This window comes from Nothoprocta perdicaria, unplaced genomic scaffold (genome assembly GCF_003342845.1).
Source record: "Nothoprocta perdicaria isolate Ctin4 unplaced genomic scaffold, notPer1 scaffold_27, whole genome shotgun sequence".
Taxonomy (NCBI): domain Eukaryota; kingdom Metazoa; phylum Chordata; class Aves; order Tinamiformes; family Tinamidae; genus Nothoprocta; species Nothoprocta perdicaria.
In genome coordinates, this window is record NW_020455499.1 from 1602113 (window position 1) to 1625157 (window position 23045).

The 23045-nt window shown below is 38.5% G+C and overlaps 1 protein-coding gene across 1 annotated transcript in view; it reads right to left on the reverse strand.

The window, feature by feature from the left end:
- Window positions 1-23045, reverse strand: part of ARHGAP15 (Rho GTPase activating protein 15) — a 293000-nt gene that overhangs the window by 46425 nt on the left and 223530 nt on the right. The window contains exon 11 of the mRNA XM_026040886.1: window positions 8147-8281. Coding sequence (XP_025896671.1) covers window positions 8147-8281 — 135 coding nt within the window. The remainder of the gene's footprint in view (window positions 1-8146; window positions 8282-23045) is intronic.

The window sequence follows — 23045 nt, forward strand, 5'->3', positions numbered from 1 at the left end:
TCACTTCTAGAACAACATTTCTAGAAAAAGAAATGCTGTTGTAATTCCCCTGGGATGATTCTTGCCCTCAGGCAGTTCTAGGTACACTTAGACCTTTCTCTGAGCTATTCAACTGTACTTTTACATGACTTTCAGCCAAAGATTTGTCACGGCGCTAGGTGCAAGGGCTGAAGTTAGGCATATTCTTCTAGCTCATTTAATGCATTATTATTAGGATTCTTTTCTGAAGCTGTAAAGAGGTCTTTCCTGATGCCATGTTGCTAGGTACACTCTCCCCATTATAAAAGAATATTTTGAATATTTTATAAATCTGTGAGGTAATAGTGTCCAGACTCATCAAGGTACAGGAACTCAGGAACATGTGGCCTGATGAAGACTCCCTCAGTGTTAGAAGCAATTTGGCCATTTGATCAGAGAACATCASTGCTGGAGATGTCTCCATGACGTATACGGTCCCTGGAGGGCCACTATTGCCTTTATGAATGAGCACAATTTCAATTTTTCAAGGGCCAAATCCAACTGAAGTCTTTAGGATCTACAGAAGCTTTCATTGGGCCTACTCTGTGTAACACTCAGCTATGTCCAAAGATCATGCTTCCATATTTTACTTTTTTTTTTTTTTCATTTTCCATGTCCTTCTGTAGGTCATGTAGTAGGCCTCAATTCCTTCTGCAAGGCCAACATACCATTCTCTATTTCCTCTACTTCTCTTACACTAACCCAATCTCAACCCCTTAAATTGTCTGTTCTCTTTGCTTCTGCTCTTTTTTTTTTCCCTACAAAAACCCTCCAGACCACAAGGGCACACCACAACCTTGGCCCAATACTGGCTCCCAACTTGCTTTTAAGTCCCAATTTCAAAGTCCTGGACCTGCCACGTCCAGGGAAGTTCTTCCTGCAAAAGGTTCTCACGGARCAGATTACTGCAGACTCAGATCCTATAATTTACTCTGTAAGCGTTAAACCATTCATATCACAAACACCTGTGCAAGCCAGTTGGCCTAGTCAATTCTTGTTTAACATTTAATTATGAATATAATTAGCATGAGTTAAGAGACAGGCCAGGCATCTGCAGTAAAATTTCCACTATGCTAAAAAAAAATTATAACTATCATAACAAAACAACAACAAAAAACTCTACTAAATTGGGGAATAGATCCCTGCGAACAAACTTTAACATGACAACAGGTCATGTTAGTTCATGTAAGCCTGGTACCAATTATTTTGAAACTTTTTCATTTGATTTCATGACAATTTTAAATGTCTACCATATTCATAAGTCCAAGCTATAGTGTTTTTTTTTTTAAATCATTGTTGCTATTCCTGTAATTTCAAGGCAATTTTCATTACTGGTGTAGCAATTCTTTCAGTTTCCCCTGTCTTCTTCAAAAGCTGAATGACCTGATTTGATGGTGCTACTAAAACACTGTTTTAAGTAGACTTCATGGAGGAAAAACTGTGAAAATGCTTGATTCAGTGCACAGGTAGAAAATTCTATTTGCAGTGCAACAAAATGGTGTTTTAACTAAAGAAAAGGATTAGCAAATATAATAAATATTATAACAGATCTCTTTTTGAAGATATATTAGAAAAGAAGTTAATCTAGAATCTCATTTCCTATGGACAACTGCTATCTCAGCTTCCTTCACATTCACAGCTAAGTTTTCATTTACCTTCTAACTTAGTTAAARCTTTCTGTGTGAAAAAAAAAGTAAAAAGAATAAAGAAATGTTATAGCTGCTAATTTTCTTTGCAGTACCCCTTATCTCTAAACGTTAGGCTATTTTCCACCTCATAAGGCAAATCTATTCATAGACCTGCCCTCCAAAAGTTCTTTTTTTTTTTTTTTTCCCCTAAAACACTTGCCTCTAGACCTGGTAAGATCTAGAAGATCTATTTAAAAGCGCCGTTGAACAGACACAGTTTGCAACTGCGAAGAGAAGGTCATTGAATGAGAGCTAGGAGGTTACTGGGGCATGTTGTTCCTTAACACCCCTTGGGAACAAAAACCTAGAATGAACCTCTTTAGTCACCAGTTTGCTRCTCTTACATCAGATTCCCTCAATGCAGGTGTGCTTTCTTACTCCCCTTGGCTGGTGCGGAAATCTTTCTGGAAACATTTAATGTACGGAAATGCTACAACTTTATATCCAGCTTATAGATATCTCTTCCTGTGGGATACTGTTCCTTAGCTTAAATTGCTCTTTTTCATCTGCCTTATTATTGTYCATACTGGAAAAATGGAGTAAACAGTTCTCAACGTCTACCCAAAATGCCTAGTACTACTTCTTCCATGATGTATTATCATCTCTAATATCCCCCTTAGATGAGTTCTGTTGTGCTTGAGAGAGTGCATACATCTACATATGTGCATTCATATGTTTACATGGATATTTACAYGGCTATTCCTGCAATTATGTCACCCACAAAATTCTTCCTTTTTTGGGTATACAAAAATCTAAAAAGTTGCACTTCAGTTTTCAAATACTTCTTGTTTCTACCTTTTATTATTATTGTTGTTATTATTATTATTGATTTCACTCTGTTCACACTTAGTTTGGCCTTGTACCTTCTTCTGATGTTTAGATTCAACTGAAAAGGTACTAATACGGCTACCTTTTATGTCCAGTATATAGTGGTGACCTTGGTTTTGATTACAAATCCTCATGTTCACATAAAAACTGAGGTTTTTCTGATGCCATGCCAAGCTTCAAAGCTTCCTTGGACAAGTAAATGGAGAATAGGAGAATGATTTCAGTAACAGGCTCACCAACTGTGAAACTGAAAGCAGTTTGATTAGGAATTGAAGCCTACAGATTGAGATTATGACAGAAATTTAAATAATGCCAGAGACTGATAAGATTTGGTTTCTCAGGAACCTATTACGTGATGATGTTAAGAGACTGTCATGGATTTCTTACAGTGCAATATGCTGACTTGTCTTTCCAAGACGAGTTGGCCTTGAGCCTTGTTCTTTGTAAGCCTCAAGTGAGGTTTCTTTAGATGTCTTTTGAAATTTTCTTTAGACATCTTTTATAACTTTCCACCAAGATGATACAAGGATGTTATGACTGTCAGAATAAATGAATGTATTTCCTTCCTTTCTGTTTCCCAGCTACTATTTTCATAACACTGCCTAGTGGTTCAAAGCAGGTCCTTGTTCACTATATTTTCCACCAAAGTGGCTCTGCTCTTCGATTGTGATTCTGTACCAATGACTACATTTGTCTATTGTCTCCTGACATAGTTTTCCTCCTGATTTTACTGAAGACAGCTTCCATGGAAGCTCCTCAACAGCTGCACTGCTCAGTGCAAACTTTGCCATGGGCTGCATAAGACTAAAGGGTGATCATTGTCCACACAGTGCCTTGGAGCTGGGTTTCTGAAAACACCTTGTCCTGGACCACTTAGGCAGCAGATGCTGAGAAGACCTTTGGAGCCAAAAGAGAGMCCAGGCTGAGAGCAAACCTTTACTAGAGAGGCCAGTGACCACAGAGAGAAAGACAACTGGCTCAGATGGAGAGGACTGTGAATTCCTCCTTGTGTTGGGACCTTCTGTGGTCTCATAAGCACAAGTCTCCTGTTCTAATGAAGAGTTTATTAGCCCATGGTGCCTTTCCAAGTCTGTGATGGAAATCTGGCCCTATGGAAGTCAAAAAGYGAAAGTCCCACTGGCATCAGTGCAATGAGAATTTTGCTCTAGTTACTTAAAAAGTGAAGTGAGACTGAGCTGCAGCTTTTGCAAACTGTCAGGCAAGTGTTGCAAAACACCTATTCTATAGCTGTTGAAAACAGGTGATTTATCTTACTGCTTTCCTATGTTAGCACTGTGTTTTACAAGACCATGACTTCGTAGATTTTGTCAGACAGGACCTGTGAAGACCAGTATCTCATCTAGGCAAAACTGTAATGAATTTTAATTCCAACATCTTTCAGTAACCAAAAAAAGTTACAAAACTCTATCATGTTCAAGGTCCTAAAAAAAAATCTTCTTCAGTTTCTATATTAAAAGGTAACACAAGCCATGATAAGATTGATAGTAATGACATTATAAATTCTGCTTAGCATGCACAAGGAGACCCTAATTGATATATTGAAAGGATATGTGTGAAATCAGTTGAAAAAAGTGTTAATGGTCCATCAGAAAAACCAAAGGGAAAAAAAAGAGATCCAGATCTTAAAAAAAAATAAAAATGATAAGAGCACCTAACGTGCATCTTAGGTACTATCTAGACATTTAAAATTGCCACTATAAATCTGAAGAAAATACTCAGCCACCACATAACTCTTAAGGAGCACAAGCTAATTAGATGGTGCAATTGTGACCTTGGAATTGCTTGTTGTTTCTGTGGCTCCACTTCTCTCCATGCTCAGAAGTGTTTTGTTTTTTTCACTAGGGCTGAAAAGCTCAGTGACTCAAGCTCCGAAAATTAGGTATTTTTCCTAACTGTCTGGGGAGTCTTGATCCAATGGTGTTGTCAGGTCCCAAGTCACACACCAGCCAGATCTGATGCTTTAAAAATGCTATTGCTTTCTGCTCCTTCTATTGGGACTTTAGGTATGTTATATTAGATTTTGGTTTGTACTTGAAAGCCTAAAAGGTAGCTTTTGCAAAGCTAATTGATACAATTAAATTGTATAAATCCTTCTTTTTTTGAAGCAACTTCTTGTTGTAAAAATCAAGGACTTGAATTTGGCCTTCCAAACTTGGGACAGATGTTTCAGCTTTGGGAACTTCTTTCTTTCACGGAATTAGATTTTGTTTCTTTGGTTGGTTGGTTCGATTTTATTTTTCTAACTATAATTAGAGAAATGCACTACCTATATACCATTCTCCATCAGAAAATATCTGGGAGAACTATGCAGTATTTTAAAAGATATCAGGCAACACTCTGAGAGTAAATGTTGCTCAGATTGCTCTGATCTTGCAGGCAAGCAGTGGAACTGTTTGTGGTTCTAAGTAATTTAAGTGTAGCTGAACCTGACTTCATAGAGCGTTTGGACATGCTTCAGAAGTGCATATTCCAATAAAAATGAGTTGCTGCTAATATACCAGACAAAGTCCTAGAAAAACCTGCTTTCCATGATAAAGAACAAAATTAGTATTAGGTCAGAGGTCTTGTGGCTTTCCATTTATCATTTATAAATTCTCCAGGATAAACTATATGCACAGTAATCATCCAATTTCAGCCAGGCAAGCAAATTTCAAAGATTCTATAATACCCTGAGTTATTCTCTGATATCATGGTCATAACTAAATTGTTCTAATACTATGGCCATTTCTAGAGTCATTTAAGCAGGATATTGAAGGTAGAGAGCAAGCACTTTGACTAATACACAGTACTGTACATTCTGTTCCTATGCACATAGTAGCTGATCCTAAATAAAGAGGCTTCATCCAGGAAAAGTAATACACATAAGTTTGCTATGGAATTTTTTATTAATCTTTAAAATAGCATCAGCATAAGGAGCCCTCGTGGTTACTTGTTCCCTTGGAATTTCTAGCTAAATGGCTAAATCTCCAAGAAATATGATTGACAAATTTTTACTGCCCACTGCAGATGGGTTCTTAGAGCAGTTCATCCTCCTTACCAAATGTATGGCTCCAAAGGAGCAGATGAACAAGAACGTAATAATCATGACTGTATGGGAATAGCCAAATTAGCCTCCTATTTTTTCCCCCCCCCACCAATCTTTTGGTTGGTCCTTTTCCCCCCATCTACAGCATGCTAATAGCACCCCTATGGGAAAAATAGAGAGAAGAGACAGAGGTACAGGAGCCTCTTTTTGCAAGATCCTGAGGCAGAGGGGAGCCCAAGAAGGAGATCTGCTAACAAGCCAGCACTGACCAGGCAAAGCAGCAAATAGAAGTTAATCAAAGAATYAGCTACTCTGGTAATGATACTGAGGACAAGAGATATTTCACTACAGCTCAGGAGTCCTATGTAGAGGAGACCATTGAAAACACCTAATTGTTGTCTATAGACTTTTTTTAAGTAGAGTTGATCAGAACGTGGATTTGTAGATACTAAGGCAGTAAAGGCCAGATAAAGAGAAGATTGACAGGAATTCATAGATTACATTAAGCAGTTAGGTTAGGTAGAAATCATCCTGATGTGCAGTCAAGAAAATCACTGGAATGTGAGATTTGAAATAGTGGGAAAAAAAAGTCTTAGAGCTCTTCCTTTCCTACTCCTAGAGAGCATTTCCTTCGTCAGAATAAACCACCTTAAAATCCCTCTGTGAATGACTGTTCATTAGTCTATCAGTGCAGATAAAGGTTCTCAAAATCACAATAATAATTAGTAATAGTTCAAACAGTAGAAAGGGACATTATTTTTTCACACATGAATATTAATGCGTCAGTAGAGAGCATCTTCCCAACATGCTTTCAAACTCGAATTCACAAGTCTACTGCCAGTTACCTGTTATTTTTGCTACCCAAAATCTCCCCACTGAGCCACCAGAAGATTTCACATTGCCTTGACTTGGAAGCTAGCACAGAGGGTGAGAACAGAAGATAGCAGGAATGATGAGACCATGGTGTCATGATAATGTTCTTTAGAACATGGTATTGTTTGCTTAACCAAAGCTTATACCAAAAGGCAATGAAAAGCAGTGATAAGCATGAAGAAAGACTATATTTAGCTCCATTTAGACCAGTGTAATGATGGATTATCAGAAAGGGAAAGAGATAAAGGTGGGGGAAAATGGAATAAAATACTTAACTGCAGAATAATGTGCATGAGATAAGAAGTGAACAGCAGGCCAGATATGCCCTGCATGCTGACCATCTCTACTAAAGGGTCCCATCTACCATCTCCTCCCCTCCATGAGAGCATCACAGATGGATGGAGAACCACCTGAAGGGTGGTTCACAAGGCCACAGACCACAAGGCTTCAAAAGAGCTCCTCATCCTAGCCAGCACAGAAGCTCCAGCTGAATAGTAACAAATCCTTTATGGTTTTTACCCTCTTAGCCCKGTAGACTATGAAATAGGAACTTAAAGGATAATGTTCTTGTTCTAGTTTCCTTGTGCTTTGAAAGAAGAAAATGAGCCGACAAGAGTAAACTTTAAGGTAACGTGTTTCATTACATTACRTTGTGTATTTAAGTACATGACATCTCTAAATAACTGAGAAGGGAAGGATCTTGTGAGGTGCATTTAACTTCATTATATCTGATGCTGGTCTTGAAAAGCTTTAGTCAAACTAAAGACTCCTATGAATATAAAATCAAAGTGAGCTGTACATTAAGGGTTTCATATCCTCTGACAGCTGCGCATGTGCACTCACAGCTCTCATTAACAGCAATGGCAAAGATGCATGCCCATCATTCAGAAAACAGATCTCTTAAGTTCYTTAGTGGTTTTGTTTCTGGAGATTTTTCTCTACTGGACCTTTAATTAAGCTCCTACTAGACTTTTTTTTTCCCCTTTAACTTACCCTCTCCTCCCCACACATACACCTTTTCAAGTGGCGTAAGACCCCAAGTTACTGTGCTTTTTCAGGCAAGTTTTTCCAAGCAGCTATAGTTCTGAAAATGCACCTGGCAATAACACAGTGATGGTTTGCAGCATACAAGGCACAGAGACACATAATAGGATAAATGCCTTGCACTTTGAAAATAYTTTTACTGCCTGCAAACTTAAAAAAAAAATAGAGCGGAGGTAAGTATGAAATGAGAACATGACTGTTTTTGCATTCTTTTTATGATCACTGTAAGGCAAGAGCCTGCAACCCTGTGGAACAAAACACATGCATTTCATTCTGATTAACATAAAGACAGCCCCTTCAAACATGATTCACAATTATTAGTCTCTCTCTTGTGTTTGGGGATATATGGATTATCAGCCTAGCATATTTTGAATATATACACATATTAATTTCTTTCTGAAACCGTTTTAGGCACTAAAGTTCAAATCGTATATATAATATTTATAGACCCATAATTCGGTATGTTTTATAGTTAAATAACTAAATGCTAAAGGAGATAAAAGGCAATCAAAAACAACAAAAAGACAGGATCATGGATAATGGAAGGTAAATCAGATTTGAGATGCCTCTGTTCCTCTATTTTTAATTTTATTATTATTTTTATATAACAGGCTATTTCACTAGCTTCTGCTGTATCTGATGTACTTACTTATCGCCTCCACAAACTGTTCAAAGAAGCAGTATGGGAACAGCGGCTCAGGCAGCTCTCTGAAAAACATCTTGAGTGCTCCGGTGACAACGTGGATGTCCTCCCACTGGCTGTCGTCCAAATTCAGCTTCTCTTCTGGGAAAACACGAGGAGAAATGGAACAACTGGTTTTAATGAAACAATTACAAGACACTAATTATTATGTTAATGTTTGCCTACTATCATCAGCAACCGTTAACAGCCTTCTGCACCTAGAGGTTTGGTGCTGTGCATGTTTTTTTTTTTCCCCCTCTTTTTTTTTCCTTTTTTTTTTTTTTCCTGTAGGAAGGGAGCGTTTTCAATGGAATACCATCTGTAGGAATGCAGCGAACAAAAAACCAAGAGGCACAAAGAGACGGCACCATTGACACAGGATGTCAGATACGTTTATTCCCGTCATGCATCAGGAGGAAAATTAGCATCCCGGCTCAACATGATTCAAAGCTATTTGGTTTCGAGGCCGAGGGGCTAAGAGTTGCCAACGCTGGCCGGCTCAAGGGACCGGCCTAAAGGCCTTGCCGAGCCAACAGGAGACATATGCTAAACATGGCAATAGAAAATGAGTTATTGCTTTACATGTGTTAGCCTTGCTATGTACAAGGGAATAATGGGGAGCGCTTTCCTCCTTTTTTTCGCCTGAATGTAATGTCAGCAAGGAATAGAGTGCTGTGAGAGAAGGGATATTAATTCCTTCGTACTGCTTCAAAAATATTTTGTTTGGTTTTCATCTCTGGGAGGAAGATTTGCCCAGCAACAATATTAGACAGACCCCTGTTGGCCTACCTAGGCTATGCAAAGCTGTCAAAAATGATAACACGCGAAAGACAAACCACAAGTGCTTACAAAACTGTTTTGCAAACAAAAAAAAATGTTTTCTTTGAAGCTTGGCTGAGCTAAGGAATTTAAATATAAAAGAAACTAAGTGCTAAAATAGAGTTTCTAATGAAAATAAAGCAAGATTGGCCGATTATTCTATTTTTCTTTGTCTTTTTTAATCTAATAGCGTGATACTATCAGAATGCAGTAAGCAATGGGATCAAAATCCACTCTGGGAAAGTRTAAATTTTCATTAGTCCAAATCAAAAGGATGCATGCTTTCTACAAATTCTGTTATTCCTAAAATGGATTTTGAGTTTTACATATATGTGTGATATAATTTTCATTTTTAGAAAATTTYGAATTCAAATCAGTAGTCGACTATGAACACCACGGAAAAAAATAATTTGAAGCAACATAATGCTGGAAGGTTTTATTAAAAGTCACTGAAATTTGGTGTTTAGTCTTCCAGCTTCTTTACTGAGCTGCCGTTGAACAGAATGGTGAAATTCTTGGAGTTGTATGGAACGTGCAACACCAGGTCCATAGTCTATTGATGAGGAAGTTTTCTCACCATAGAGGTTACTTTTGGACAGAAAATCTCATCCGAAATGGWCTTTGCTTTGAAGTCTAAGTGTTATTAAGTGCTTTTCAAATATCTGGGTTTGGGGAATGTACACAAATAACGGAATGGGCCCAATTCCTGAACTGGGAGCAACGGGACACAGGGCTGGAACAAAGGCCCACTTGTGCATTTTGTCTAGTTGACTTGCTCGCTTCTTCGCTTGCAAGCTTCTTTCTTCTTTCTTTCTTTTTTTTCCTCCCCCATTGAATTACCTCAATCATAAAAGTACTGATTTGATCTCTTAGCAGAGGGGATCTTCTTTTAGACTTTGAGATCATATTTGATTGATCGTATTTCAACAATTAGCCTTTTATTTCGCCACATACCATTGAACTAGATCGACAGCGTCTTAGCGGGCCAGCTTTAAACAGTCAACTGTTAACAATAGCATCAAAAAGAGAGACCTGATGGGGTTTACTGTCACTTTAAAGAACAGGGTGGGTTTTCACATTGTTGAAATCTGTCAGATATTTTGAAATGTCCCTCTCACTATGGTGCCACACCCCCTGCGTGCCCTTATAATAAAATTGGTTTTACTCCTGATTAAATCATTTTCTCCCTACCCACTACCATACTTCTCATAATGGACCTGTGTGCTCTACAGCTGGTGTTCTTCCCATGGTACCAATTCTTACTTTATCTTTTAAGCACTTTGCTGCTAAGATCTCATGCAGAGTGCTTATGTTTTGTTAAGAGCTTCATTCTTAGAGAAATAGCTTAACACATGTTCTAAAAATGTTGTACAACTTATTGCTTAAAACACATTTAGAAAATGTATAAGTACTGTAGCTTTGGCACAGAACTTTAAGTAGAAACCTTAAAAAAAAAAAAAAAAAAAAAAAAAACACAACTTGTTTTTTGCCATGCATTTGTCTTAAATGTCTAAAGTGGAAAGCCTGACTTCTAAGGCTTTGCAGAGACTTTTCTTACCAGATTTTTGCACCATTTCCAGCTCTTCAAGGAAACGTGTTAGGAATGTATCATCGTGAAAGCACAGGGTGTCAATTTCCCCTCTAGCAATAAGAGATTTTTCAAAAATGTTTGCTGGGAGGAACAAATGCCAAGTCAAAAAAAAAAAAAAAAAAAAAAAAAGAAAAAACCAACAAAAAAGAAAATGCAAGTCCATTCGCCGCAAGGTCCGCCGTTGGTTCCCGCTGGCCGCGAGCACGCACATACCCTGGCCATAGGGCCACAAACAAACATGCATGCAAACATATTCATTTATTTCAGATGATCTCTTTTAGCTTTCCTTGGCCATTTTTATTTTGGGGGTGTTTTGTCTACATAAAGCTTAAGTCCCAAATCTGGTATTTCAATTTGCCAGTCAAGGACTGGGCTCAGGATCTGGGAAGATGGTCAGAAATCTCACAGTTCTAAAAATTTACTTTAACTTGTCCGCAGCTTTTGATTAGTTCAACCATCACTGCCCGTTGATATCATATATCTGAGATAGAGACACAGATATGCCTAGAAAATCCCCTAAAATTTATGTTAATATGTGGGATGAAAATATGAGGACCACATTAAAGAAAAAAAAATAGTGGGGCACCTGTCAAGGTTATTAGCTAAGAAAAAAAAGAATGATATATAATACAGTGGTTAAGGCAGTGTGGGGTTTTACTGTGATATTACTATTAGTGTAGTTCTCAATACACTAGCCTGTCTTGTAGTTGCATCTTTTCACAAACATTTGCAGTAGAACTGGAGTTTGTGTCTCATCTGTGCATGCACCATATGGATTTTCTCCTTTAATAAGTGCAAAAGATAATCATTGATCAACTGAAAATAAAATAAAATAAAATAAAATAAAATAAAATAAAATAAAATAAAATAAAATAAAATAAAACAAAACAAAACAAAACAAAACAATAACGAAAAAAAAGAAAAAGAAAGAAAATCAAGCAAGGCAGCACAGAGAGCTCAGTTCTGTGAGAGAATGGTAGAATGATTTCTCTAACCACATGCCCTGCCCTGTATGTAGAACTTGCCTCTGGAAGCAAAATGCAGTCATTTGAGACCACTTCTGATTTTTTTKTTGTTGTTGTTTTCTCTTTTAAGATAATTTATACAACTGGTTCCCCAGCTATGTATTGTCCTCGGCCCACGCTGCTTTTAAATCCCGGAGCACCACGCTCTGACGTCCTAATTCACATTAGATATTGTATCTTCTYGCAAGTGCTCCCATGGATTACCCCGACTCCCACTGAAAGCAATTTCCAGCAAATGCAGTTCTCAGAACCTGGCCTATGCTATGCAGACTGTGCTCTCAAGGCACAGAAATCACCTCTTTCACAAGAATTAAACAGATTCAGATTCTATGGGTGGTCTGCTTCCCTGGTGCCACACATGAGGAAGAACTAGCACAACACTGGTGAGGTCTTTGCAGGGACGGTCTTATGAAGTGAGTTGAAGAGATGAAGAACAAAACTAAATAAAAATCTCAGATGCCTATGATGAAGATGCTTAAGATATATCTAAAGGAACCCAATCCCACCCAAAGAGATAACACAGAAAGGGAGAATATAAAATAAACTAGAAGAATTTACTGCTCGGTAAATGATATAGATATGATGATGACAAGAGAGAGGAAGGGTTGAGGACAGGTATGCAACAGAAAGAGGGGAAAAGCATAGAAGAAAAGGGGAATAGAGAGAAAAATGCTGGGTAATACTGTCCCACAGCTGCGGTACCTGCTATCAGGGGTCACTGATCCCAAGGATGGTTGTGTAAAGGAGCAGGGGCCACCAAGATCTTGYTCCAAACTCAGACCAAGAGGATATCTCTCAGTCTATGATTGAGCTACTTTGGCAATTTCAAGAGAGACTATTATCTAATTTTATGTATAAAAAAGCAAAAACAGAGCTCTTATTCAGCATTTTTCTTTCAAAACTGWGAGATATATCCTATTGAGCCTCATTCTGGATGAATCAGTTTGCTCACGTCTCTGTCTTTATGGTTTCTTGGTGCGTGCAGCAGAATTACGAGGGTTGTGCTCTGAGACACGACAACCACTGCATCTCCCTCTAAAATCTGGGCATTTGGGGACCAAGTCTCAGTCCCAGGGCTCCGCGGCATGAAATCTCTGAGCACTGGAGCCTCCAGCCCTAGAGACCAGCCCATATTCAGAAGGAGATCTCCCTCCGAGAAAGCCCAGCACAGCAGTATTTACTAATTCCCTCTATTTCTCTCACATCAAAGTCTTAACAGAAAAAAATAAATAAAAAAATAAAAAAAAATGGGAGTACACAATGCATTCCCAGTTGACTAAAAGCTTGGGAAACTTGCTGGACTTGCACATCCCAATAGGCAGTTGAGTAGTGAGAGCTCCAAAACAGAGCCCTGTGGTTGAAGGAGGGGAAGAAAAGCCCTCTTGCACCATACTGAGAAACGACTAAGTGTCAAATGTCATTCTTCTTCTCTCCCAAACTTAAAGACACCTCTTTTGTATGATACATTCTTCAGAAATAGTTTGCAGGCCACTTATGCTCTTCAATAGTAAAGAGAGAAAAAGACTTGAGCAGAACTGCTTCACTTGTTGAGTCCTCAGCATGCTCCTTCACTACTATACGCTTTCTATACTACACTAATATTAACTTATACAGAGATAGGGATGTGTGCCCAATAGCTGTGTGTACATTTTAAAGGCAGAGCTTCTCCAGTGAGTAATTCCAAGAGGCAGCAACCTCCTGATCATCCTGGGATGACAGGATTGCAAAAACTATTGTAAAGGATTGCTATAGCGAAGCAAACCATTCCTTTCAACATGATCACACTCAATTTTGAGCAGTAATCGGAKGCAGAGATGCCTGGAGGCCCATGGGTGATGAGGGGCTGAAAGTGGTCAAGGCTCCTTCTTCCTCTCCCCCTTGGAAGGTTYGGGAGATCCCCAGTCTTGCCTGTGATCAATGCATGGTCCTTCACTTCCAAGAAGATCTAAGCAAATCAAGAGCTTTGAAAATGTCAGCTGAGCAAAACACTGGAGTTTATTTACAATGTATTTTTGGGTGGCTTTTGCTGAATCCATCCAATGCTACTATTGACAGATTATCAGGGATACAGCGAGCAAAACAAAACCTGCATTTATTACTCCTTCTGCGGTGAGGAAAATGGAATGCCCTTTTAGCAGAAAATTTAAGCCAGGATCTTTGCATGTCTGAGCATTTGTTTATTATTAGAGAGCCCATTACCCTGGTGTMTAGGCACAAATTACTGAGCAACTTAAACTAAAAAGCGAAATGTCTCGATATGCACCCAGAGTGCTGTTTATTCCACTTCTCTGAAATGACAGTTCACTGACCTGAGGGCATGGTGGAACAACCAAGTACTGCTAACTTAAATCTCAATGTGTTCCGGAAAAAATAAAAGATTTCTGTGCTCGGGCACACTGGGTCATATTCATCCTCTGTGTAATTCTGCAGAAGTCCGCAGAGTGGAAGAGGGATGAACTACCTCATTGTTCCTGTGAAAAAGATCCAGTATATTCCAGCAGTTCAGGAATGGTACTCCATGAAAACAGGCAAAGGAGCTCAAGGGCTTGGAGATATGGCCAACTAGTGACTCCATCACATTGAGGAAGCTTCTACCCCATTAATTGCTGTTGGAAGCACAAAAATATGTAGCAGTCCTGAAAGAACTCCAGTTGGTGCCCAGAACCAAGTCATATCCCTGTGATTCTTTTACTCACTTCTCGCTGCAAATATTTGCTATGGGCTTAAACAACAGGTTCCTGAAGTTTGTAACTTAGCATTTGCTGTCACTGTGATCTGAGACAATACTTACTGTAGTAGGTTTATAGTTACAAGTACTTTTAAAACTCATTAAATTGAGCTGAATGGACTATTCCATACTGGGGMAGGAGTGGCTTTAAAAATAACATATTTCCCTCCAGTACAGCTGAACGCTCCCCAGGAATAAACAGACCACCACACATCTCACWCATTTCTGTAAATTGTGTGGAAGGAACCACGGGTACGAACAAGCAACATCAGATTTTCTAACCTCAGTGTTTGAAACGTCGGGGCCAAATCCTTCCTTCTTTTAGGGTCAAGGAAATACTGAGGTAGCTCAAAGGGTTTAAAGAAATGGGCTAGGAAATAGTGTCCTGGGGGACTCCAGTGATGCCCGTTGGTCCTGCTGGGGATAACTCTGAGCATCTCCAAATGGTGATGCTCACGCTCTCCTCATGGCCTCAAATCCCAAAGACAGCTCAAGTGCAAGAGTGAAGTGCTAGGAAGAATTTCTGCAGCTCATAAAAATAAAATTGCTGTGCTGAGTGAAAACTGCATTTATTTTTAAGTTCTCTGATTTTTTTTTTTCAGTACCATAACTTCAGCTTCTTCACAGAATCCAAAGCGCATTTTACTTTGTTTTCCTTTCTGCTTATATTCTCCTCTTTCCCCATCACTCAATACCAGACTAATGTCCTGCCCATTTCTCTGTATCACTAATGGACTTTTTTTTCTGATTTCTAGGTGATTCTTAGTATTTCTATTTCCTATACCCAGGCAGAGGAGCACAAACATCAAATACTTTCTTAGATAAAGAACTTACTTTTCATGAAACATTTTACTATTCAAAGGCAAATGTCCATTCTGAATTCTGCTTTCCACTTGATCTTCCTCATTTAGTGCTACATTGTGTGTACGCGTATTAGTCAAGGTAAATATCTCCCTTYGACTCTAAATCTGGTATTCATATTTTTCTGTTAGGTAATAGCTCTCTGGTAAATGCCTCTGCAATCTAATTCTATCTTTTTTTTTTTTTTCTTATGTCATTCACAGTCAGGTCTGCACCAGAATCATATGTATCAGCAGCCCTAAATCTACATTTTAAACAAATGGAAAACTCTCACGATCTCATACAGAGGAGGACTGGACAATGACTCTCTGTCCTGAGTTCATACATCAAAAATATGTTCATACCCCTATCTTTTTTAATTGTTCTACTAACTCAGAATGCTTTAGGATTCTGACATATAGCTCTTCTGTTCTTCCCCTTCTCGCTCTTTCTAACACTGCTTCTATTTCCATGCTCATCAAAAGCCTTTTCATAGTCCAAAAATCTGTACACAATGTTTTGTAATATTTGGCAGACTTATCTGAAACCTAATTCACTGCCTTCTTGTGATTCACGGTCATAAATTATTTTGTATGTAATGAACCCCAAAGGGTAAAAAATCCTTTGTATTAAATTTCAACCATACAATTTAAGGGGGGGGWAAAAAAAGAAGAAAATATTTTTGAGACWCTCTGTAAAGAACTGACCTCAATATATTGTCTAGTGTGGTGTCCCCACAAATGGTATCTCAATATTATTTAGTAAATATGAGATGTCAAAATCCTACAAGTAAGACTACTTATGCCTAGCTTGGGGTTAATATGGACAAATTCAAAAGAAACAAGAAATACAAAAATGTGTAGCTCTGGTCCATTAAATTGGGTCTGTCTCCCATGATTTTTAAATTAAGAGATTATGTAACAAAAATCCTCAAAAATCAAGAATCTCACTCAAGTCTTGCTTATTGCACATAGCCAAATATATGACTAGGGCTGACCCCACCAACAATAAGCTTGTGCCTCAGTTAGTGAGTTTCAATAATCAAAGGAAATAATTAACAAAACAATAAAGGTTGTCATGACTTCCTTTATGTAAATGACTTCCAAATGTAAATAGATCAAAGCTTGAGCTAAAATTAAGCAATTCCCTTTGTCCACTTATAGCATTGAAAAGAAATATATATATTTAGTTTGTTTACAGTTACAAGGATGATCAATGGATTACTAGTTTGTTGTAGCATTACAAAAAAACAATACAAACTTGATCCTCAAAAGATTATCATATTTTATTACCATACTTATTTTAAAGGAATTATTCACAAAAGTAAAGACGTGAGTATAAATCTCTGTTCTCACACATAGGTTTGTAGGGTGTCCAGACAACCCTACAACAAATTCTGGATTTTTTTTTTTTTTTTTAAATAAAAGGGTTCTTTGAAATAGGCCTGCTAAAAGAAATAGTCTCACATGAAATCAGGTATATACAAGCCCTGTATACTCAAGGACAAAACACTTTATTTTGTACAGAATTTATCTTTTGGTTCACTAAAGTCAAAATACTTCTGTTCATARGAACTTTTATAAAGGACTGTTTCATAATATGAATCCATTTGGATTATCTGACCAAAGATAAGACTTCAATGGACTTACTATATCACTCACCACTGTACCAGTGCCACAAAAGGGAATTACAATTAATTGGATTATGTTGGTCTCCACCCGCTGATTGTAGAAGAGAAAGTCTAAAACTGTAACTATTTCAAACGGACCATATCTCTCATCAACCATGGGATTTGAGCTTTAATTTACCAATAAAGCTTAATTTCTTCTCTATATTCTCTTCTGGTTAGGAAGAGGTCATTTAGACACTTTCTTCAAGTTACTCAAAAAGAAAGGACACTTTTCTTAAATACTTTCAGACTTGCACTTTTTGCACCTTGCCTTTTTTTAGCATTAGTTATTTGCTTTATTAGCAGCAAAGTGAGACAAAGTGCGATTCAGAGAAGGCAGGCTTGGGTTTGGATCGTAAGAACGATTTATATTCATAGATCCCAGTTAAGTTAATGAAATTTTGGCTGGAATTGTCACCTTAAATGACAATTTACTATCAACCCTATTATGTGYGACAAGATACAGGAGAGAGAAGATCACAGTCATTTCGCACAGATTGCTGTCAAGACAGAAAGCAGCAAGAGCTTTCCAAAGCTAAGCTTAGATTTACATGCATGGAAAAGGCAAAGGTAGSAATATACATTTAATATACCCGAACGACCTATTAGCTTGCAAATAATTAAAGTTTACAACCCAGAATTCTATAAAAGGAGAGAAAAATAATTTTCAATTGAGTTTTCTAGGTTATCACATCTGGATCCTGGGTACTGCAGAGACCACATCATCGCTGATGTTTCTGTCTAAAAATTGCTAGGATTTTTTCTTCTCTCTCCCTATTGGAAGGTAATTTTAGTGCCTAACTCCTTCCAGTTACCAGCCTCGAATGAATGATTTCATATACTTTTTAAAATAATTATCAGTAATATCTGTAATATTTGATTTAATATTTTTACCAAACTTTTTCATTCAGTCAAAGATACAAAAGAAAACCCACAGTCAACTTCAAAACCATGTTGCTTAATTCACATTTGCATTATTTTTGGCTAATATCTGAAGCTCTAATTCCATTCCCTGGATATTAGCAAGACTAGCTATGCTGTTAAAGATAGGAATGCTTCTAAGTGCCTACCGAATCAGGGCATATGAGATGATAATTGTATGTGTTTTAAACAAAACTTTAAACAGGAGGGGATTATATAAGTTGCTACAAGAAATATATCTTCAAGTACACTGAAGGACTTTCAAATGTTAACGAAATGCCCTTTGATAATAATGGTGCTAATAATAACATGATTTCTCAAATATTTTTATGCATTTGGAGAACTACATGTTGCCCTGCATGGGGAAGATGCTTGATAAGTGTGCTTTTTCATAAATTCCGTTTTACCAATTGACATTTGAAGGGCAAGGGGGCCAACATCCTTCAAAACAAAGCCCCACTCGCCCTTCCATAGTGGCTTGTGTAATGCGTGGTGCTCATCTCAAGTTTTTAGCCTTAGAACACACATAAATATGTTAAAAACATCTGTCAACATGGTCAACATTATCCATAAACCTTCCTCTAGCTCTGCTATTTCCTTACTATTTCTGTTTCTTTTTCTTTCTAAATTAAGAATATCTGTTTCTAGGGAGAAAGGTGTGCTCAAAAATAATTTTTCAACTTTTTGCAGGGATTTTTTTCCTGTTCTCCAATTCAGTCCTGTGAATGGGCCTTCAATAGCAAAATGATTTCAATATAAAATAAAGAGATTTTCACGGCTTTAGTTCTTTGAGATATATGTAGGTCCCTCCCCCCAAGAGATGTATTAAAATATTGATTAGACTAGGGAAACATCTCAAATAAATAGAGATTTATACTTCCTCTTGGATACAGAATCTTATAAAAAGTTTCAAGGCAGTGCACAACAAAGCATTTGACAAGAAAGATAGCATCTGCTTTTCTGGCTATTCAAGCTGAAGTTTTTCATTCTAAATGCGAGCAATGTTTCCCAAGTTAACATAATTAACTCCCGACAATCCCGAAACATCATAATATAAGATACAGATGGAAATTCAAAGCTTTAAAAATGTCATATAACTGCAAGAGGATTATCATTTTTTAAACTGCACAAATCTGAATACTAATTAAAACAGGTGTTTTTATTTCAAACACTTCTGCACACTGTGACATTACCAGGAGGGTTATTTATGTATTAGCCTAGTAGGAAGCATATAGTCCTCAAAAAAGGGGATGCATGATAATAGCAAAGTTATGAGATAAAAGACTGGCACTCTGTACTGCTTCCTGAAACAATAAAAGACAAGTAGTTCAATTAGTTAGTAATTTCCGTGTGACTATTTGACAGACTCTACTAATTGTTAAGCTCCAACTAACTATTGCTTTACATAATTAATTATATTCAAGCGCAAACAGCAAAGACACGTGGGCCAGTTGCCCTTTTGACAATGTTTTTTTGCAAACTGATTTGCTTACCAAAAATATTTTTAGAATTAAAAGATACTAATCTTAAGTGGAAATGCACATCAAAACGTGAAAGCAGCTCTGCGTTTTACCACGGCTCTGAGAGAGAGGGGAAAAAAAAATTTGGATTGTTTAACATATCATTTATGCTGCATGCATAATAGCTCAAGTCTTCTCGCAGAGATCTTTCGTATTAATTTAGCATTGCATAAAATTCATAGTAACAGGTCCCAGGGTCAAGCATCATTCATCATTAGTTGAAGTGACATTTGCAACCCTTCATATAGCAGCTGCTTGAAAGGGGAAAAAAAAAGGTATTCTTTGGGAGAATGGGGGGTAGAGCACAATCCTGGCTCTATCCGTGGAGGGGAAAACAAGGTGCCACTATGTCAGCATGATAATGTGCTTAAATTTGGTGATGTCATTCTTGCCTAACCCCCGCGAGTCACAAGGCAGAAGGCAGCTGCATTCCTGAACTTAGGAGTTCGGGTGGAGATAAGTAATAACTAGATGTAAATGAATTACATTACTGTGGTGGTGAACATAGCTCTGTGCATCTAAATTATGATTTATATCAGGATTCTATCTTGTTTTTGAGAGTTTTCTACTTGTTAACAAGGCAGCCCTTGTTCTCATGGCATCCTCCAGGCATAATAGTTTCTGGGAAGCCAAATAAGATCACTTTTGAAACTGCAAGACAGCATTCCAAGACTTTGCAGCAGAACACATTGGCCAAATTAGGACTTCTGAAGACTGTTAACTAACAAATAAAATCTTTTTTTTTTTTTTTTTCTTCTTTGTGGCATGTCTTGCCTACTATAAAACACTGAGATCAGAACGGGAAATGTGAGCAATTAAAATGAAAATGTAATCATCTGCAAGAAAAGATAAATTTGTATTAAATGGCTAATACTTCACAGTCCTTTTGATATTACAAGTACTTTTTAAGAAAATATATATTTTATGTCACARTAATTTTTATTATGTGAAACATGTGATCTCTTTGGAATGGTGCACATTTTCACATCGCAATCATTAAAACAGCATGCAACACAAAGTAGTTACACTTTGGAGCTTTGCTAATATTTGGTGATTCTCCTCAACTTAGTTATTACACCTGAAATGCATTTAATCAAGTTGTGTCACTAATTATCTTGTAGTATTTAAAGAAGTGCAATGAACTGCAATGATTACTAGTCTAGCCTACTACTTACTTTAAAAAAAAAAAAGTTTAATGATTTTTCACAAGGAAAAAGGAAGCTTTTAAAAGAGTCACTTACAAGAGCATGAGAAAAATGCTCAAGGGCATKGCTTATTATACATTACGATCCTATGAGCTGCTGCAATTTAAGCTCTAACACTTCTRGGAGCAAGAAGGGAGTCTCGCATGCGCCATACCCGCATTGCCAAGAAGAGCATCACAGCCGGGCCATCCCATTGCAAAGCAACAGCAAAACTGGGCCATAAATGACATTTTTTTTGGTGCATACRATGGCTCTTGCTCATCAAGCAACCCATCTCCAGAGCAGACCAAGGGCATTTCCAATGAGGGCCGGTGGTCCCCGTTCATGAGCCCTTTGGCCGCTCACCTGGTGATGGGTTTTAGGTGTCGATCACGTAGGCAAAGACGTTTGCTCTCAACGCAGGAGAGGCAGAATGGCTGCAAAAGGAATAGAACAGCAGAGGCAAGATGACTGGCAGATAGGGTTGCCACATCCCCCTTAAAGAGACTGCTCCTTTTCCACACCTTATGTCTCTTGTACCATAAAAATATGCATAGATGTATGTGGGAGCATCATAGCAGATTTCTTGGGATGCGTGCCATGCATCTGAGCTTCGAAGCTGGCTCAACGTTGTCACCATTAAGTCGCAGTGTACACAGCAACACTTCAATCTAATTTCAATTAGGGAAAAGTTGCACAGAAACTTCTCGGAGGGTACACATGACCCTATGCATAAATACCAATTAAAATYGGTATCATCAGTGTCTTTGCGGCGAACATTGATACCACGGAGAGGAAGGAATTTCAAATGAGGGAGCGCTCCACGGCTATTAGTGAAGCAGGAATCGGCGAAACTTTTGAATCTGTGAGTGAGGAAATGGGGTGAATAGCAGCATTTCCAAGAAATTCTCAGTACGGCAGATTTGCATGCGAAAACCAGGAGAGTATTGCCTGCAATGTATGAACGCAACAAGACACTACCTGGTAAACAAATCACTGCTTAATCAAATGAAAAGTTCTCGCTGCCAGAAGCCTCAAGACATCCCGACCAAGAGCGCCGAGGAACCGCCAACTTCAGCTGCTCTGCAAGCCCAGTGCTCACCATACGCCCAAACTGCTCRGTCTATGTGCCGAGCTGCCCATCCAGCCTAAGCCCAGACAAATCCGCAGTTAAAGGGAATTCCAGCATCATTAAATAGGATCAGCGCGATCATATCCATTTTCATGTGGCTATGCGGAGCATGCAAGCACTGCATTTTGAGTCGCTCCATTTTCTTTTGTTTGCCATGTCTTTTATTTAGAAACAATGGAACAACTGCAGCAACTTGGGGCTTTCATTCTTAGGAGCCTTTTTTTTTTTCATGCAAAACTCAGGAGATTCTTCTAAAATGCAGATTAGTGGAGGGAGATTTAAAAGTGTCCTTTAAGYGCAAGGAACCAAAACAACCATCCAAAAATCCCCTAAATGGTCACCTCCCCAAGCCTGCACGAAGACCACAAGGAAAACTCATGGTCTCCACTCTAAGACCCTTTGCACAGCATCAATCACCGTCAATGGGGGAGTTTTTGGAGTCTCTCAAATAACAGTCTTATTTCCATCCTGAGATGCCTTAAAGGGACAGAAAGGCTCAAAACGGGCTCTGTGTCTCCACGGGGAGTCCAGACAAAAAGCAGCAATGCCAAGAGCGGGGGGGTCCCTCCCTGATTTGACTTTCGCTACAGGTGGTCTGCAGCTGCATCCAGGCAGGTTATGCTGCCCATAAGCATTGCAACAAAGTCCTATCTGTGCTTGTCAGAATATGTTGATTAGCACAGGCCAAGTCAGGTCTAAAAATAAAGAAAAAAATGCTTTTTCTTCTTCTTTTTTTTTTTTTTTTTTTATTCTTCAGAATAGCCCGAGGTAACTCTCTGCACTGCAGAAGACAGTGGTGCTCTTGTTTGCCAGGCCGTGCGTGATGATAAAAGATATAAGGAACCTACTTCAGATGACTCATGGAGGCCCAGGGCCAGCTTCCAGTGCCCTCATTCTACTTGTATTAGTGTGCTCGCCATTGACTGCACACCAGGCAGGAGAATCAATAAGCAAGATTCTGCTTTCTATTGGGGGGGGGGGGGGGAAGTAATTGCACTGGGGCAACTACATCTGATTTTGCAGATCTGGAGAATGTCGCAGAAACCAGGGGGCTCAGGGAGAGCTCAGCACAGCTGGAAAAGCCAAGCTCAGGTGCACCAGGTTAGATATCAGCTTTGGAGCTGCTGCATGGCCAAGATGAGCTGTGAAAAGGGACGCAGAATAGAGAATCAGAGAATCACAGAGTCMTTATGGTTCAAAAAGAGCTTCAAGATTTTCAAGTCCAACTGCGGTGACCACATATGGTCACCTGAGGCTGGCAGATGGGCAAAGCACCCCTTGCCAATGCCCCTGCCTCTTGGAACACTTCCCAGTAGAATCAGGATAAAAGGAACCCTCTGCAAAAAAGGTTTTACTGATTTCACTTTTTTTTTTCTTTTTTTTTTTTTGCTTTTCCATGGCATCTTGAGTGACGAAAACTGATAACTGGGCCCCTCC